A 20,177-nucleotide genomic window follows, 5' to 3' on the forward strand; every position below is an offset into this window, starting at 1 on the left:
CATGGCACAGCCTGTGTGTCGGCATGGGCTCTCCTTCTCCCTGAGTCTCTTCAGGAAAGTGGGCCCAGAGGACATGCCCGCATCCTGATGGGGAGGGTGGAAGACATTCTGAACCATGCCCCAAAGCCCTGCAGGGCGCCCCAGCCGGTCCGTAGGGAAAAAGGCCAGCGCTGCCTGGGGGAGGACAGGGTGCCGTGGTGACAGAAACCTTGACAACTGGGAAGCGGGCAGAGTCCTGAGGGAGGCAGAGCAGGGCAGGCGCCGGGCAGGCTGGCTCTGCCCAGAGAACCCCTGCCCCCATCTCAGTACCACGGGGCAGGGGCCTCCCGCATGGCTCACGCCTCCCCACACAGGCTGGCATGTGCCTCGATCTCTCCCGTGGAGAACAGCATCTGGCAGATAGGGCACTGGGTCCAGGAGAGGGGTGAGCTCTCCGGGGAGCACTCCCACACGATGGACGGTGGTGAGGAGGGAGAGGCGGGCCGTGGCGGCGGTGAAGTCTCTCCACAGGTGGCTGCATGCTGGGGGAGAACCGCCATGCTGAAGAACCCTAGTGGGAGAGGAGGGAGCAAAAACCATTTTGTGTGTGTGTGTATACTTTTTTGGGGTCACATCCAAAAAGATTTACCCTGCTTGAACATTATACTGAGACACCTGGTGATGCTCAGGGCCTTATTCCTGGCTCTGTATTCAGGAGTGTTCTCCGGCTATGCTTGGGGGAAGGGGGGGCGCATATGTAGTGTCAAGGACTGGAACCTCCTTGGCTGCATGCAAGGGGGGTGCCTTCCCTGCTGTGCTTCCTCTCTACTTTGAGGGAACAAAACTGGGCTAGCTCCCAGGCAGGAGGTCCCCGCTACTGCTGGAAGCACACATGTGATGGGGTTAAATCCCTTGCATGGCCAGGAGTGACCCCGGAGTCCAGAGCCAGCAGGAACCCCTGCACGCTGCCAGGTGTGACCTCAAAATAAAAAGGGATGCAGTCACTTGGGCAGATTCACCCTGCTTGAACATTATACTGAGACTCTCCAGGCCAGAACCCACAGAACCTGAGTCAGGGCTCAGACACTGCCTGACCCCGTGTGGCAAGCGTGGGGTAAAGATGAGGGATGATCATAAGAGCCACGAGTCACAGCAGGAGGCGAGAAGGGCTCAGGTGGGAGCTGACCGAGGAGCTCAGAGGAGAAGGGCAGAAAGGCGCCAGTTGGATGCTGGTCAAGTCAGCAGCAGAAGGCACTGCTAGCCCATTCCTGTTTTACACGTCTGTTTCTTTTGCTGTTTTTATTTATTTATTTATTATTTATTTATTTTGCTTTTTGGGTCACACCCAGCGATGCTCAGGGGTTACTCCTGGTTCTGCCCTCAGGAATTACTCCTGGCGGTGCTCAGGGGATCATATGGGATGCTGGGAATTGAACCCGGGTTGGCCACGTGCAAGGCAAACGAAACGCCCTACCCGCTGTGCTATCACTCCACCCCCTCTTTTGCTGTTTTTAACAGTTTTATTTAGAGAAATAAGGAGTGAAGAAAGAATTGGGGGGGGGGGAGTTCAAGGTCTTATTCTTGGCTCAGGAATCATTCCTGGTGATGCTTAGGGAACCATATGGGGTGTGGAGTACTATGATCAAACATGGGTGAGGTGAGCTGCACGCGGGGCCAGAGGGAGATTACCTACTGGCTGTACTCTCCCTCTGGCCCCTGTTTCTTTTGTTACTGTTTTTGGGCCACACCCAGCTGTGCTCAGGGCTGCTCAGGGCTGCTTTTGGCTCTGCACTCAGGGATAAGGGACTATAAGCGGTAGTGGGAATTAATTGAGACTGGCTTGGTCACATGGAAGGCATGTGCCTTATCTTACAGACTATCTCTCAGGTTCCAAGAGACTGTTTCTTATTTCACCTGCGAGCAGGGACCCTGTTCCTTCCTGAGCTTGGCCAATGGCAAGATAGACTTGTCCTGATTTTACAGGTAGTTTCATCTTGGGAGCCACAGAGATGACAAAGGCTAGAACCCCATTCACCACATTTCCTGACACCATCTCCAAATGTCCCAGACCCGCCTCAAGGGATGCCCTCACCACCATCCCCCAGTCATACAACACCTCCGGGGCACAGGAGCGTACCTGCACAAATGGGGCACTGTCCCCCGTCCTGGATAGCGCTGACTTGAGCCTGGGGTCGGGGACGTTCTCTCTGATCTGTCTTTACTGACCTCCTCTTGCTTGGGTTAGAATCGGAGAAAAGTCTGTAAGAAAGAAATGAAGCCTGGCATTAGCAAGACACCTCTTGAATTAGGATGGAAAGAATGAGACTGGAATACGGAGCCAGTGTGACTCCACAGTCAAGCACCTGCTCAGAATCAACAGACCCAATTCTGCAAAAACAAACAGACAACTAGCAAGAATGGAATGCAGAATCAAAATGCTGTGGGGCTTGGGGCCAGAGAGAGAGCACAGTGGGTAAGGGCGCTTGCCTTGCATGCGGCCAACCTGGGTTCAATTCCTGGCGCCCCATAGGATCCCGCCAGGAGTGATCCTTGAGCACAGAGCCAGGAGGAGTAAGCCCTGAGCACTGCTGGGTGTGGCTTTCCCAAAACAATAGTAATAATCGCCGCAGCAGCAAATGCTGGAGAGCCAGAAGCCCAGGGTTGGAGTCCTGAATTTCCCATGTGACCCATCAGACATGAGAGAAGTCTCTGACCTGTTTATTATTGGATCACCCCTGGTGGTGTATCAGGGTTGGGACCAGAGTTGGTCACATGCCAGGGCAGCACCCTAATCCCTAGACTCTCCAGCCCAGAAGTCATTTAACTTTTGAACAGAGAACAGAGCTTGGCTGCTACATTCAGTTTTTTCTCCTGATGAGACAAAATGAGCACCCTATACAATTCAGTCTTTTGAACCACGTCCGTGTTCCCACAATACTGTTTTCCCACTATTCTCTAGTTCCATGCCACAAGGTCAAGACCCAAACACAGGGACCCCTGACTTAATGGAAATAAGCGGGGCAAAGAGGTCAGCTGGAGAAGGACAGCAGGTCTGGGAGGTGAGTGGGGCCCTCCAAGCTGGCTACTCACCCGCTGGCTTGCTTCTCCGGTGTCTTCTGTCTCTTTGCCCTCCTGCGCATGCCGCTCTCTGGGTTTTGGTTCTCAGGTCTGGGCTCTGTGTTAGAAACGTTCATTAAATAGCTCCTTAATTAACAAAAGAACCTTCACACAGGATGTTCCTTCTTTTACAAAGACTCTTTCTAGTCTTCAACAAATTCAAGTCAGCTGAAATGCTAACTCCTGTGAGGCACTTTCCCTAAATTCTTTCATCCAAATCTTGTCATTTCATTCGGCTTTGCTTTCCAAAGCACCGATCATCACAGTTTTAACTTGTTTTGTTTTTGGGGCCCATCTGGCAGTGCTCAGGACTTACCCCCGGCTCTGTGCTCAGGGATCACTCCTGGATGTGCTCAGGGAATCATTTGTGGTTCTGGGGATTGAACTGGGGCTGGCCACGTTCCATGCAAGTGTCTTACCCCTGTATGGTCTTTCTGGCCCCAAATGGTTTTAAGTTTCCTTTTTTGGGGATACATCCTCAGATGTTACGGGGCCATTTCTGGAGGTGCTACAGTCCCAGGAATCAAACTCAGGCTCCTGACATGCAAAGCATGTTTTCCAGCCTATAAAGCTCTCTCTCCGGTCATAAATTTCATATTTCTTTGTGTGACAAAGATAGATGTCTCCCCATTAGTGTAGGAACACTGTTCTTTTATTTATTGTGGTATTTCTGACACAGAACCTTACATGAGACTGTAAGGTTAAATAAATGATAACAACACAACCGTTTGTTGATTTATTCAGAACTTAATGAAACATTTTGTCCAGCACTTAAATATTTCAAAATGCCTTCAAGCTCCAGTGATCAGCTAATAGATGATCAAAAAGAGATTAGTTCCCTAAGCTGGAGGGATAGTACAGGGTTTCATTCATATGGTCCAGAGTTTGAGAGTACTCTGGTTTCACTCATATCGTCCAGAGAATTGTTGGGTACAGGCCTCGAGGTCTCTAAGTACAGCGTGGGAAATCTGAGGCACCATGGACAGAGCACTGAACTACTGGCCCACCTGCTGGAGAATTGCAGGAGGGATCCTGGGCGTTCTGATGATGGCTTGGGAAGTCCCACTCCTTACATAACCCTTCCCGCCCCCCCCCCCCCCCCCCTTATACACACACACACACACAGCAAAATAAAGCCTAGGTCTGAGAAGGCATCAAAGGTGCTAGAGTGCATGGTCTGTATGCAGGAGCCCCAGGTTCTATCCCCTGAAGACCCCAGAATGTTTCTCAAACCTTTCTCTATGATTAAATTCCACTATCTCCCTATTTTACGTCTTCACTAGGTGCCAATACACCATCACCCTGACTTAACTGGTCTTCTGAGTTGATCGTAGAAACATGAAGACATTAAGAGGCCCCTGATACTGTGATTTATAAGAAAAGTACATTTTGTCAAACAAGCAAAATGCATCCCATATATATTTGATTAATCTAGCTCACTGTTCCTCAAATCCTAAGAATCTTTTTAACGCTGAAAGTCACACAGGTATCTTTTGTAACGTGAATGAGGTGGCTTTTGGACGCCAACTACTAACATTGAGATTATGGGTTTAGAACTCGGAACCCCCCACCTCTGGGGAGGGAGAGGAAGAAAGCCACCCGAGGTGAGCGGTCCCAAGGCCTCACCTGCACCCTCTGTCTGACTGGAGCCTGGTTCTCCATGGTTGTTTGTTGGACTTGGCGCACTGGCTGGAGGTGCTTTGCGAGCAGCCGACAGCACCATGTGGGCCGACCGGCCCAATGTTCCTGGCTGCAGCTGCTTTAGCATATTCTTAAGCTTGGAGATTTCCTCCGTGTTCCTGCAGGGAAAATACAGCGACTCTGATTCCACTCAGAACAAAGCCTCCACCTTTCACCCAAGTCAGTGGCATCTAACCAAGAAAGCCACTGTGGCACCCGACAGGGTTAGGGTTCACTGGGGGAACCTGGCTGGGTCTGTGTGCCTGTGAGTGACTTGGCAACTGAGAGCCAAAGAACAATGGAAGGGTCAGGAGACCGGCATGCTCGCAGCTACATACTTTGGGGGATCTGGGAAGAATGTTCTTCGGATGGATGGATTGGCCATCCAGGGGCCTGGATCAGACTCTTGAGTTTCAGAAGAGACCTGAGGAAAGGAAAAGTAGCAAGATGAAATAAGGCCGTTCACTGCAGGGGGACACCGCCCCCTAGTGTTGGGCAAGCTCCCACAAGCAGAATCTGGCTCAGCCAGTGTCTTAGTCCAGTATGCACAACTGTACCCTCTGCTGGTATGTGACACTGTTCTAGTGCTAAGGTGTGAATTTCTGTGATTTTACTTCCACAATGCCAAGCCATTGGTGATGATTCTCAAAGACCCTGAGGTAAAAGAATATAACCTACTGGGGGAAAAAAAAACTACTGAAGTGATACAATATGCAAAGTTTTCAAATTGCACATACACACATATAGGTGACTATCTACATACATACACATATATACTCATATACAAACTTGATTCATGTGTATATCGACTCAATGATATCTCTTTAGACACTTATGTGAGAAAAATTATACATTTCTTTTTGGTTTCTTTTTTTATGGTTTTATTATGTGTTTTGGGCTGCATCTGGCTATGTTGAAGGCTTACTACTGATAGCACAGTGATTATTCCTGGAGGTGTTCAGGGGACCATATGGGTTCCAGGGATCTAGCCTGGGTCAACCATGTGCAAGACAAGTGCCCTATTCACTATACTTTCTCACTCTCTCTTTGGGGAAGAAACACACCTGGCAGTGCTCAAGGGATTGAATATATGGTGATGGGGATTGAACCCAGGTTGGCTGTTCCCTGCCTGCTGTACTATTGCTCTGGCTCCTCATGGGTCCTTTTAAAGAAAATCATAATCAACATGATTTGGGGCTTCATTTTGAAGGTTTCAAAGCCATGAAAATTTCATTTTTATTCCCTGGGTATTCATGAAATGACAATCTCTTCCTGAGCCATACATTTGGAAGTACTTTGTTTAATTTTCTAGGGTTCTAATTAAACTTGAGACTGAATACTACTAGAAAGGTAAGCAGAAGGGTATGCAAAGATGGTTTAAGCTTAGTTCTAAAAGTGAACAGTCACTAGGAACTGAGTTCTGGGGCAGAAGCTGATCAGAGTCAGGCAGCCTGAGTTCAAATCCACTGGTGTATTTAACAGTGACCACTAAATCTCTCTGCACTTGTTTCCTCACTGGCAAATTGGTGATGATAAATGACTTTATTTCACAAGGCTAAATGCACACAGGTTGTTTCCATTATCATATACCATCCGAAGGGAAAAAAATATGCCTATTTCAAGCTGGTTTTTTTTTTTGTTTTGTTTTTGGGGACACACCTGGCAGTGCTTAGGGCTTACTCGTGGCTCTGTGCTCATGGATCACTTCTGGCAGGGCTTGGGGATCCTACGCGGTACTGAGAATCAAACCCAGGTCAGCCACCTGCAAGGCAAGCGCCCTATGTGCTGTACTATGGCCCTGACCCTTAGGCATCTTTTTGTTTGTTTTGCTTTTGGGTTACACCCAGGCAGTGCTCAGGGTTTACTCCTGGCTCTGCACTCAGAAATTACTCCTGGTGATGCTCGGAGGACCATATGGGATGGCGAGGATTGAACCCAGGTGTGTTGCATACTGTTATTCCAGGTGTGCTGCATGTACTGTTACTTCGGGTATACTGCATACTGTTACTCTAGCCCATGATAAAACTGTGTGCCAGACATTTGTTTTCCGAGATAACCATCTTCTGTAAAATTTTCCAGTGTCTCTGTGCCCTGGGGCTCCAGTGGTGCTCCTGAACAGATACTCCACCCTATCATGATACTCCACTCTATCATGACTCCTACCTCCACCGCCCCCCCCCCCCCAGGTTTGAGATGTTCAGAGCCTTATTGAGGGTCCACATTTTGACATAGAGAGGAATACCACAGGGCCTGCTTTGCCCGGGGCAGTTCTGCTTTATGGCTGTGGTCACGGCATAATTATTAATAGCGCTCGGTCTGACTCTTCAAGTCCTGATCTGAACGGTACATTTTGTGATGACCCTATCTCCAAAGCCCCACTGGAAAATCACTAATACAATGAACAATTGTGTAAAAGCTGACTTTGTTCTGGGTACTGGCCAGGCTGCCAGGAATTCATTATGGAACAAGACAGACAGGTCTCTAAGCCCGCACAGCCTGGGTCACTGAGCAGCTGGAGGTCGCAGCCCATCAGCCTCCAGAGCGGCGTCGGCGCAGAGCCTGAGCACAGGGACCTGTTTCTGCTGGTCCTCTGGCTTTTCTTTTTTTAGCTCCTTCCACACTGAAAGAATCAACCTCACACCAGGCTTTACAGCTCTCTCCCAGGGCGACACTACAAAAGCACTGACAATTTTCTCAGTTCCAACTCCCTTTTCTCTTCCCAGTCAATACCCAGAGTCTTTATTTTCTTTCTTTCTTTTTTTTTTAAGTGAAGGAAAATAGTGAAATTTACTTAGAGAAATGTGAGGGGAGAGAAAAGCAAGTGATATGTGCTCAGGAGAGAACACAGATTTCTCTCCAGTCCTCATTTTCTTAGTAACTTCAAACAAGAATGACAGTTGTGGGATTCACTTCTGGGAGCCGAAATTTTCTTTGTCCGTTTTCTTGAGCTGGGAGGGATTAGACCCAGGACTTCAGACACACGACGCACACTGTACCTATCTCCCAGGCCGCTGCAAACTGAACTTCTTTGGTTTATGGGACGTTTGAAGTTTCCAAGGACGAACTGTGCTTAGGTAGCAAATTGGTGCAATGAGAGGAAACCTGATTTCGAACCCTTCTGTATTCTTACTGTGTCACTCTAAATATGTACATTTCCTAATCTGAGATGGGAAGAAAAGGGCGGGCTAAATGAATGCCTCTTTTTTTTTTCCCCTCCCATTTTTTTTTGGGGGGCTTGTTTTTGGGCCACATCCAGAGGTTCTCAGGGTTTATTTACTCCTGGCTCTGTGCTTAGGGCTTACTCCTGGAGAGGCTCAGGGGACCACTTGGGGGTGTGGGGATTAAATCCAGGCTGTTTTTTTTTTCTTTTTGGGTCACACCCGGCGATGCTCAGGGGTTACTCCTGGCTTTGTACTCAGGAATCACTCCTAGTGGTGCTCGGGGGACCATATGGGATGCTGGGAATTGAACCCGGGTCGGCCATGTGCAAGGCAAACGCCCTATCTGCTGTGCTATTGCTCCAGCCCCCAGGCTGGTTTTTTTTAAGGGCCTGATTTAAATTTAGTCACCGTAAAATTACAGTTACTCATGATTGGGTTTCGTGCATACAATGTCTCAACACCGATCCCTCACAAGAGTTCACTACCTCTGCTAACACCCCTCTCCCCCATCCCCACCTGCGTCCTACTAAGGTTGGAAGTGCCCTACGTGCTGTCCTATCTCTCTGGCCCAAACACTTAGCATTTCTACATCTCTAAAATTCTAAGTTTCTAGTTTTTTGGGTTTTTTGTTTTGTTTTGTTTTTTGGGTCACACCTGGTGATAACACAGGGGATACTCCTGGCTCTGCACTCAGGAATTACTCCTGGTGGTGCTCAGGAGACCATATGGATGTTGGGAATCGAACCCAGATTGGCTGTGTGCAAGGCAAATGCCCTACCCGCTGTACTATTGCTCCAGCCCCAAAGTTTCTAGTTTTGTGTGATTACAGGTTTGTGTTTGTGAGTGGATTCAAGTGAAAGGTACTGGGTGGGAAAGATAAAGTTGAGTTACCAGTGGCAAGAAAGCCGGAGTCACAATAGGTCCCGGAAGCAAAAATAACTTTTTTGACCAGAACCCTCTACATCACAACATGGCCCACAGCCTTGCCATCGTCTGACGAGGATGTGTGCGTTGTACAGGGAAAAGGAGGGGTACAAACAGGAGCACAGAGCACACGTCTAAGGCCAGAGCTGATGCCACAAGGAGCAGGGAATGATGACCAGAGGGGCCCGCAGTGAGCCCTGGGACTTTCAGAAAAGTAGCACAAACCTAGAACCAGAGACCCAAGACATAAAACATGAGAATACATTTGGATCTCAGACAACTTCCCTCGTGGTTAAAGAACAAATGGCCCACTCACCCTCCCTCCCTCCCTCCCTTCCTTCCTTTCTTGGTTTTTGGGCCATGCCTGGAGATGCTCAGGGGTTATTCCTGGCTCTGTGCTCAGGAATCACTCCTATGGTGCTCAGGGGACCATATAGGATGCTAGGGATCAACCCAGGTCAAGTGCATCCAAGGCAAACACCGACCCGCTGTGCTACCCCTCTGGCCCCCAAGTTTGCTTCTAAAACCTATGAACTTTGGGATGTGAATGAGTGTGTGTGGCTGTGCCTCCCCAACCAGCCTCCCCCAACAGAAACCAGAAAGGGTGACTAGATTAACTCCATGATTCAACACCACACATACCTGGCTCAGCCCAGAGCTCACGGGGGCTGAGGGACCCAAGACAGGGTCATCTGAAGAGTCCAGTGAAGAACACACCCGCAGGAAGGCCAGGCCAAAGGACTGGTGACGCGTGAAGGGCTGGGAGCAGGTGAGGCGAAGTCGATCCCAGGAGTCACCCGAGGCTGAAGCCAAGAAATCACCTCCAGGGCAAAAAGTGAGTGGAAGAAAATGCTTCAGTGAGAGGGAAAGAGGAAATGAGAGCTATTATCCCAGAAAGGCAAGACAGGGCCTACAGATGCCAACAAATGGGAGGACAGGAGTCACCAGTGCTTGCAGACTTGATACCTGGCAGAGCCAAGCAGGCTAGTGGGTCCACTCAGACAGCATCACTCTTGGTCATTTTCACACTGGTCCCAGCACAAGTATTCCCTCATTCTACACATGTGTATATGTGTTTCTGCATAGAACCCGGTCATGCTCAGGGCTTACTCCTGGCTCTATGCTCAGGAATCACTCTGGCAGGGATCAGTCAGGGAAGACTATATGGGGTGTCGGGAATTGAACTGAAGTTGGCACAGTGCAAAGTAAGTGGCTTAACCCTGGTACTACTGCTCTAGCCCTGCATAATTTTTTTGTGGTACAGGGATTGAATCCAGGCCTCACATGTGTAGCATGTACTCTACTAACGAACCAAATCCTTGGGCATCCTGATATTTCATTTGAAGAGGAAGTATCTGTTGCGCTGGGGTCTGTTGTGACCATGTGCCCAATGAATTAGCTGAGCTACCCTTCCTTGATCACCCTGGATCACCCTTCCCGGACTAGAAAGACGAAACTCTCTCAGGCATCTCATGCCTTCTATCCTCACTCACAGTATCTCACAACAGGGGCTGGAGTGGTAGTGCAGCGGGGCTGCCAACCCAGGTTCGATCCCCGGCACTCCATGTTCCCCCGAGTCTCACTAGAGTGATCCCTGAGCCAGAGCTAGGAGTAACCCCTGAGCCCTGAAGGGTGTAGCCCCATAAAAAACCAAAATCACATACCAGTATTATACCTCTTCTCACTTTCAGCTCTCAGCACTATCTACCTTGTATACCCTCTTCCTTCACAACATTACAAACACCTCCAATTGAAAAAAAAAAATTGTGGGGCTGGAGCGATAGCACAGCAGGTAGGGTGTTTGCCTTGCACACAGCCAACCCGGGTTCGATTCCCCAGCATCCCATATGGTCCCCTGAGCACCGCCAGAAGTAATTCCTGAATGCAGAGCCAGGAGTAACCCTTGTGCATCACCAGGTATGACCCAAAAAGAAAAGAAAAAAAAAATTGTTTTTGGGTATACCAGTCTGTGCTCAGGGGTCCATTTGGGATGCTGGGGATCAAATCCAGGCTGGCTGTGCGCAAGGCCTTACCCACTGTATTATCTCTCTGACCCCCTTATTTACTTCCAATTATAAATGCAGGCTTCCAACATAAATGCAGACAAATCCTTGTGAGCCTGTAAATCCCTATGAGGCAGAGCTTAGTTTCTTCTATATTGCTGAATGAACAGAGATTTGCATAGAAACACAATATGCTACCTAACTGTAGCCATCATATATATAAATATATATATATACACACACGTATATATACACACACACACATACATACACACACATATATATATCCTTCCATTACTTATATGCCAACATTTATCCTATATTCACATTTCCTGACATTCATTCCCTAATATGGGTTCTACATCAGATCTGAGCCATATTATTTGTCAATATAAATCATGCATCATAAACATCCCATGTATTCTCCACCTTCCCCAGCCCTCCTCATCTTTTGTGGTGCCAGAGATCGAGCCGAGCTCCAGGCCTGCAGAGGCAGAGCACGTGCTTGGCCACATCCCTGGACGTGCATTTTCATTACAGGGAAGTCACACAGATGCTAACCCCTCCATTCCTCACGGGAACCCTTACAATAGGGGCCCTTCCACAGTGTACCCCGGCAACACTTACAGGCCTCCAATCTCTTTCTCTCCCACCCCCCTGGCTACTTTTGTCTCTATTTCATTCATTCATTCCTTGGTTTCCTTTCATTTATTGTGCCGGATATGGAACCCATGGCCTCTCAAGGCGTATGCTCTCCCACTGACTTAAAGGTCCAGCCATCTTTATCTATTCAGTTTTTTGGGCCATACTCAAATTGGTAATTGGAGGAGCATGTGGAGCTGCTGAACCCAGGACTCTGGCATGCAAAGCATGAGCTCCAGTCCTTTTGAGGTACCTCCCTGGCCCCGTCCTTACCATCTTTAAACATGCGAACCCCTGAGCGGTTTTTCCCCTGCTTTGAATCCATGAGGGACATTAGCATGGTTGCAGGGAGCAGGGTGACAAAAGGTCTGTCCAGGGGCCAAGAAGAACGGCCCACATCGATTTGCAGGAAAGCACAGCCACAGTTACCTGGGGATAAAAGATTGAGAGGACAGCGTGATGCGATGATAGGAACTCCCTCGACAGCAGACAAAGGAATCAGGTGGCCACAGGACATACCCCAGCTCTGGAGCTCGATGGGAGCTGAGCAAGGACAGGCAATATATCGGGTCCCAGAGGGAGCCAGCTAGAGGTAGGATGAGATCCAGCTGCTAAAGACAATTTACGCTGCTTCTCCTGTCAGAAATCTGCCCCTGATGAAGAGACTGGTCACTTCCCTGACCTCAGACTGTGACAGGCAGGGCTCAACTCTGGAGACTGCTCCTGGTGGTGCTTGGGGGACTGTATGATGCTGGGGATGAAATCTGGGTTGAGCATATACAGGCAAGTGTCTCACCTGCTGCACCATTTCTCCAGCCCCAATTCTATGGCTCCTAATCCATGCCGGGAAGCCCAGCATCTTTTGGTACTGACAGAACCAAGATCAATGTTCTTTGCCGAGTTTCTGTGCCAGATAAACAAAGGTCAATCTTTTCAAATCCTTACAGAGCCTTCCTGGTTAAGATTGTGCAGTTCATCCCCAGCACCTTCCTGACACTGATATTTAGAGGCATATACTGATTGTTTGCTGGCATGTATAATGATGTCAAGACCCGGGTCTTCCCCCAGACCAGAGGCCAAAGTGGGCTGCTATGCTGCATCCTTCAGGGAGACCTTCATCCTGAATTCCAAGGGAATGGAATCCTAGAAGATCTCCCCAGCACATACCATCAGGGGAAAGAGCCCCTCTCCTGTCCATGCTAGGTGGACCTTATTCCAAGAGGGGTTTTCAGCTAGACTGAATCCAGATATTTGGAGGGAACGTGGGAGAAGAGCATGTCCCCTCTGACCTCCCAGAGATTTCTAGTCCCCCAGAGAACTCCCTCACCCACGTCGATGTAGCCAATGGTCACTGCTTTCTCCAACTGTAATTCCACTTTTAGTTGGCCACTTTTGTCACGTGGGCAGCTGAGCCAAGGTCCTCTCTGACTGTCTGGGTTCAGCAAGTTCTCCACAGGGTACTTGGGATCCTAAATCAGAGAAGGGGAAAAAAACATCAAGTTCACAATGCCAAGGGGGAAAAGGATGCCACCCAGGAATGACAGATTCTTAGTCTCCAACCTTCCTGGGCATCTTTACATAACTAAGGAGGAGGAAGACCAGGGGAATTTCAAGCTCCTATGGACCTACAGGTAGCAGTGATTCCCACTTATTTACCAGACTACATTATTTAATCTTCACCACAGCTCTTAGGTGGTTACTAGCACCATTAAAAATATCTTGGGGGGGGGTGTGTTGGAGCGATAGCACAGCAGGTAGGGCATTTGCCTTGCACACGGCCGACTCGGTTTCGATTCCCAGCATCCCATATAGTCGCCTGAGCACTGCCAGGAGTAATTCCTGAGTGCAGAGCCAGGAGTAACCCCTGTGCATTGCCAGGTGTCACCCCCCACCCCAAAAAAAAGTCTTCGGGGGGTGGGTGCCGTTCTGGGTCACACTCAGTGGTGCTTAGGGCCTATTCTTGGCTCTGCAGTCAGAAGTGACTCCTAGAGGTATTTGGGGCATGATATGCAGTGCTGGGGATTGAGCTGTGGTCAGCTGCACATGAGGCAAACGCCTTATCCCCTGTATTCTTTCTCTGGACCTATCATCACTTCTTAGTTAACAGACTAATGAACTCAGGGCTAGATTCAGAAACTTAGGCACAATGTCAAATAACCAATTAAGTTCAGAATTCTCAGGTCTTTGAATCTGAAACATCCCACCTCTACACTAAGTACTTCTTTTCCTGTGTACAACAAGCTCACAGTTGTCTCTGGAAACAACCTAAAGGCAAGGGCTCTATTTCTCACCTTGACATTGGATTGTCAAAGACAGGACAACGCTGCTTTTATTAGATTAGGAGTTTCCTGAACATGGAATCAAGTCTCCCATTTTTTCACTCCTTGTGAAAATAAGAAAAAAAGAAATCATGCCCGCCAGTGATAATACCTGAGAGGAAAACGACACCACATGGCTAATCTTCACAGGAGCCATGGTGGGCCCAGCAGGAACCTGCACCTGTCCCAGTTACACAGCCTGAATGCTTTCTTCTCAGATTGCTTCTGATGCTGCTTATAGTGTGGATCCGTCAGCTTCCAGAAGAGAAATCATGTCAGTCCTGACGAAGAGAACAAAAGAAAAATCCAACTAGCTAGGGTGTCTCGTTATTGGACTTACTTGCAGTCTGTGAAATGGTTTCTGATGAGCTTCAGGAGCTTGGTGGGAACAGAGCGAGACCAGCTGAGGAGAGGCCCTCAAGGGTGAAACAAATGCAAAGCAACCACAGGGTACGAGAGCAGGAAGGACAAGAGACCACAGTGCTCTGGGAGTGCTGGACATAAGTGCTCCCAAGAGCATGAACTGTACCTTCAATCATTCATCTTTCATTACGGCTAGTGGTACCAGGCTAGGGACCAAAGCCAGGGCTGTAGACGAGAAGCCACGCGCTCTACCGCTGAGCCAAATCATTCATCTTTCCATTCCTAGAGCCTAGCACATACTAATGATGTACCACAGATGCTCAACAAAATATATAATGTAAGCCTCTAATCTTTTCCTTCCTCCCATTAAAAGAAATCTTCCTAAATTAGGTTTCATTAAGTTACTTCTTTGCTATAAATTTTCAATGGCTTGTTGATGTATGCAAATCCTTGCTATATGATAGATACTAAATATATTATAATTCAGTTTGGCCCCTCAAAGCATCGAAAAATGTAGATTATAGTTTCAGTTTCATCTCTTACGAGTTCCTTTTTCTTTTTTTCTTCAGTTTTTGAGGCATACCTGGCTGTACAAAAGACTTACTCTTGGCTCTGTGCACAGGGGTCACTACTGGCAGGACTCGGGGAACTAAAGTACTGCTGGGAATCAAACCCTGGTCAAAAAAAAATAATAAAATTAAAAAAACAACAACTACAACAAAAAAACCTGGTCAGTGGCATACAAGGCAGATCCCTAACTGCTGAACTATTGCACCAGCTGCTCTTTTTTTGAGAAATTCTTGCTTACCACATCTTCCTACACCAAGTAGTGCAGCTCTTTGAGGATATGAATTTTTTTTTTTTTGATTTTTGGGTCACACCCAGTGATGCGCAGGGGTTACTCCTGGCTCTGCACTCAGGAATTACTCCTAGCAGTGCTCAGGGGACCATACGGGATACTGGGAATCGAACTGGTCGTGTGCAAGGCAAACATCCAGCCCCAAGGACATGGACTTTTGTCATGTTCGTTATCTCTTACACTTCAGAGACATGAGAATATGCAGCAGACACGATTTCCACTGAAACTAGTTTATAGGCTGTCTGAGTATATGCTGATCGCTTGCCACTGGGGGGCTGTGGGGGGAGTGGAGAAAATGGGAGGACTTTATTTAGTCAGTAAAATTCTTTCCCCTCTTTTCTGTTTCTTTTTGACCACACCTGGCTGTGCTCAGCACTTATGCCTGGCTCTGTGCTCTGTGTTCAGGGATCACTCCTGGTAGGGCTTGGGGACCAGATGTAGTCCAGGGGCTTGAACCTGGGCCAGCTGTGTGCAAGGCAAGCGCCTTACCTGGTATCCTAGCTCTCTGGTCACTAGTCAGTGTAATTCTAACGTAAGTATCTGAGAAACTCATTGGCTAATAAAGGCAAAAAATTGGTAAAACAATTCTAAAAAGACATATCAATGAGATGGGTATGAATTTCTTTTTTTTTTTTTCTTTCTGGGTCACATCCAGCGATGCTCAGGGCTTATTCCTGGCTCCTCGCTCAGGAATTACTCCTGGTAGTGCTCGGGGGACCATATGGGATGCTGGGAATCGAACCCGGGTTGGCTGTGTGCAGAGCAAACTCCTTACCCCCTGTACTATCGTTCCGGTCCCGGTTATAAATTCCTTTGACAATTACAGAATCACATAGCAATTTAAAACACTTCATGTGAAAAACAAGCAAATAGTTGGGAGCACTACAGGTTATGTCCCCTAAACTCAACTCATCCTCCCAATGATACTCAAATAGAAGATGAAAAATTTGGGGAGCTGGAGCAATAGTACAGTGGGGAAGGTGTTTGCCTTGTATGTGGCCGACCCAGGCTTGATCCCCAGCACCCCATATGGTCCCACAAGGACCACCAGGAGTAACCCCCAGGCACTGCTGGGTGTGGCCAAGCCGCCCACCCCCTCAAAAAAAAAACTTTTTTGAAACTCAGATAAAAGATGGAAACACAGAATTACTTTAAGATAACAAAAACTGGTGAGAATACTAACGACAAACTGAAAATAGATATTTGTACATAAAAACTTAGTTTTCAAAATATGCATTTTTAAAAAATACTACAAATAAGGCCAAGCCATTCAATAGATAATTAGAGGAGATAACATAAGTTCACTAAGATAAAATCTAAATGGGAAAAAACTCAACTTATATATAATAAAATCCTCAGCCTCCTAGCTATTAAGAAATTGCAAATACTTTTTACCTCTAAAACAGGAAAACAATCTGTAAGAGATCTCTCAGTGCTCGCAGAACCAATGGGTGTCAGGGACCAAATGAGGGGCTTGCACATGTACCCTATCCCTTTGAACTTGGTCCCTTATCCTGGTTTTTTTTTTTTTTTTTTGCTTTTTGGGTCACACCCGGCAATGCTCAGGGGTTACTCCTGGCTCTGCACTCAGGAGTTACTCCTGGCAGTGCTCAGGGGACCATATGGGATGCTGGGAATGGAACTTGGGTCGGCTGCGTGCAAGGCAAACACCCTACCCGCTGTGCTATCTCTCCAGCCCAGTGTGTTTGTTTTTTAATGAATACAAGTAAATATTTTCTAAGCATCTTTCTCCAACTTTTTACTCTAATTTTTTGTTGTTTTTTGGTTTGGGGGCACACCTAATAGTGCTCTCAGGGGTTACTCCTGGCTCAGGGATCAATCCTGGTGGTCCTTAGTGGACCATATGGGATGCCTGGTATTGAATCTGGGTTGGCTGCATGTAAAGAAAATGCCTTACCCATTGTACTATTGCTCCGCCCTCTACTCTATTTTTTGATATTTGGCCATGTTTATGTATATTTCTAGTTTATTCCTTTTAAAGGTTACATTGTATTCCATTGTGAGAGTTTTTTTTTTTGTTTTGTTTTGGTTCAGCTTTTGGGTCAAACCCAGTGGTGCAGATGGGTTACTCCTGGTGGGGTTCAATGGACCATATGGGATGCCAGGGACTGATTTCGGGTCAGCCACATGCAAGATAAGCACCTTACCTGCTGTGCTCTTTGGCCCCGCCATTGTTTAATTTTTTGCTAAATTTGTTCGTTTTTCAACTAAGGATACTCAAATAAGGAGTGCTACAGCTTTTTTTTTTTTTTGCAGTACCAGATTCAAACTTGGTGTCTGTCACATGCAAGGCAAGTGCTTTACTGCTAAGCTGTATCCTTGCCTCTCTAGAGTTTTATGGTATTTGCTATTAAAAAATACCATGTTTCTCTTTATGCCCTTGCGAATTTCCTTAAAGCAGCATGGTTCAAATAAGTTAATGAGCCATCGTTAACAACCGATGGCAACATGTTTCTCTGTAGTATTCTATTTTCATTCATTATTGCTCCCAAGCAGTGCTCAGAGCCCAGGCTGGGGTTGGGGTCAGATAACTCTTGGCTCTATTCAGTCACCTGGGGCCCAGCAGTGTCAGGGACTATACTCTGCCTGATCCCTGGCATGGACAGTATTTTCTTATAAACTGGGAGTATGCATGGCTAACGAAGATAATGGCTGGATCTGGGGAACATGAGAGGATACTAGATATCAGTGGAGAACACAGAATAAAGCTCAACTTTAATCTGCATTCATTTCATTTTAAGTTCCCCACCCCTTCCCTTCTTTATTGCTGACAATGTTGCTGCAAAGGGCTAGATGCCACATGCCTGCCTGGCTGGGGTGCTCACACATTTTTCAGCTTTGGTGCTCCTGGAGGTGTACTCCTTCAGTTGCAGTGCTTGCACTTGTACTTCACTGTAGGTTGTGCTCACAGTTGAGGCACAAAAAACGTGGCTGTGGTGCTAGCCGGGAGTTATTGTGGTACCCACACACTCATTTGCTAGGGGTTCATACTTTCTGGCCAAGTGTTGTATTGCTTTCAGTTGTGGTGCTCAGGAGATGGCATCCCACTCCACATTTTTTTGGTGGGGATACTAGTACTCAAGGGTTACTCCAGCCGTGTTCAAAGGTCCTTCTGGTGCTAGGGACTGAGCCTTCCGGATGCCAACCATGCACTCAGACCTTTGAGCTACCTTCCTTACTCCCCTCCTGTTTTGGTGGTACTTACACATACTAGCCAGGAATCACTTGCATTTTCAGAGAGCACAGACATTAGAGATGTCGGGATTGAACTTCACACGTGTAGAACTCCAGGGATTCAAACCCAGGACCAAACACTGGCATGGCAGGACCGCGAAGCCACTGCACTATTATTCGATTTATTTATTGGTGTTCAGGGCTTATTCCCCTGTGCTCAAGGATCACTCCTGGTGGGACTGGGGATCGTGTGCTGACCTCTGTACTAACACTCTGGACCCTATTTTATCTTTTTTGAAAAGGATGAAAGGGCATTAGGATAGCTTAATGGTAGAGTGCCTGCCTTGCGGACCAGAGGCTCTGAGTCTGATCTGCAAGGTCCCACGTGCTGAGTGCAATCTTGGCTGCACTGTGGTTTGTGATTCCAGGCTCCATGAGGAAGTAGAGATCTCCAGGGCTCTGTGACCAAGTGTGTGAGCTTTGAGGGCATCACAACTAGAGAGGGAAACCCTTGTTCCAAACCAAAACTCAGGGCTGAGGATGTGGGTAGAGCACCTGTCTCACATGTGAGGCCCCGGGTTTGATTCCTGACACTGCAAAACCAATACAATTAAAAGCCATGAGCCAGGGAGATAGTAAGACACTTATCTTGTACATGACTGACTTGAGTTAGATCCCTGGCACCACATGTGGTTTCCGGAGCCTACCAGGAGTGATCCCTGAGCACAGAGACAGGAGTAAGCCCTGAGCACCAATGTGTGTGGCCTAAAATTAAAAACAAACAAACCTCAGAGATGGAGAGATAATACACTGGGCAGTGTGCCTGCCATGCATGTGGCTGATTTGGGTTCTATTCCTGGACCCTCATAGGGTTCCCCAGGTACTGCCCTCTGAGCAGTGCTGGGTATGGCCCCAAAACTAGAAATAAATAAATAAATAAAACCCACATGAGTCTACCGTATAAATATAATGTATTCTAAGTGTTTCCACATAATGAAAACAATTCCCCCCTTAAGTAAAGAAGATGCCTGTCAATGTTGTAAATAATGCTCTGTAATTTCCCGATAGCACCCAAATAAAGATGATTTGCATTCGGGTACGTTGTAAACCATGAGCTCATCATTCTAGCCTGATCCATCAGACAGATTTAGAGCAAGTCCAAGGAGGCCGTGTGAATGGGACCACAGGCTTGCAGCGGTAGCGCTGGGTGGACAAAGAACAGGGTGCTGGAGATGGGTTCTGAAGCTGTAAGCACGGGTTGGGCACGATGAATGAGGTGCACAGAAAGTAGAAAAAAGGCAGGAGGTGGGGACGCGGACGTGGCTAAGAAAGAGTTACGCGGGGACGGGTGAAGTGGTTGCCGTGACGCGGGAGCGTAGGAAGCGGTCCTGGAGGGCCGCAAACCTTTACAGCTCTCCGAGGCGTGGGAGACGAACCGCGCGGCCATGCCCCGGCTCTGCAGACCACGCTGCTCTGTCCACTTCTTTGATAGCCACCCATCCCCCCTTTCGGTCACTCGCCCCCCCATCAACAACCCCCAAATGCCCTCACCCGGAACAAGGAGCCACGGAGAGCCACCGCCGCAACAGGTCGTGATTACCAAAACCTCGTTCTCCCGCCAATTCTTCCCTCTGACCTACGCCTTCTGACCCCGAGCTTCACTTTTCCGCCTCCCAAAGCCTGGGGATTCATTCTGGGAGCTCAAGAAGCCTCTATTTCTGCAGAAATGACTCTGCCCGAGGCAAGAAGGCATTATGCGATCTCCAGTGCAAGGCAAGACACATATTTTACTGCATATTTCCACACTCGACTAATTTGAGAGAGCGGATTAAAACTTCCGGGTCGGGCTCGATGCATTATGGGAAACGTAGTCTTTCGCTTCCACGCCTCACTCCTGGAAGCTCAGCGCGAGGGAGCGTCGCAAAAATTGACGTTT

At 47.9% G+C, this 20,177-nt stretch overlaps 1 protein-coding gene across 1 annotated transcript; it reads right to left on the reverse strand.

The window, feature by feature from the left end:
- Positions 1–144: 144 nt before the first annotated feature.
- Positions 145–20,038, reverse strand: XNDC1N (XRCC1 N-terminal domain containing 1, N-terminal like). Its single transcript, XM_056116035.1, has 10 exons — positions 19,793–20,038; positions 13,937–14,105; positions 12,834–12,975; positions 11,780–11,935; positions 9,504–9,682; positions 5,115–5,200; positions 4,723–4,895; positions 3,070–3,154; positions 2,117–2,238; positions 145–550 (listed from the first exon to the last, which is right to left on the reverse strand). Exons 2-10 carry the CDS (start codon positions 13,979–13,981, stop codon positions 336–338), a joined length of 1,203 nt encoding a protein of 400 aa, XP_055972010.1. The 5' UTR covers positions 13,982–14,105; positions 19,793–20,038; the 3' UTR covers positions 145–335.
- Positions 20,039–20,177: the final 139 nt, after the last annotated feature.

Source organism: Sorex fumeus, unplaced genomic scaffold, assembly GCF_029834395.1.
Source record: "Sorex fumeus unplaced genomic scaffold, SorFum_2.1 ptg000030l, whole genome shotgun sequence".
NCBI lineage: Eukaryota > Metazoa > Chordata > Mammalia > Eulipotyphla > Soricidae > Sorex > Sorex fumeus.

Coding starts and splice junctions, on each gene's coding strand:
- XNDC1N (XM_056116035.1), bottom strand. CDS start 13,981: ATGGCTCCTGTGAAGATTAGCCATGTGGTGTCGTTTTCCTCTCAG. Junction 5,201..9,503: donor TGAGCTCTGGGCTGAGCCAG/GTATGTGTGGTG, acceptor TCCTTTCCTCAG/GTCTCTTCTGAAACTCAAGA. Junction 4,896..5,114: donor TTCTTCCCAGATCCCCCAAA/GTATGTAGCTGC, acceptor TTTTCCCTGCAG/GAACACGGAGGAAATCTCCA.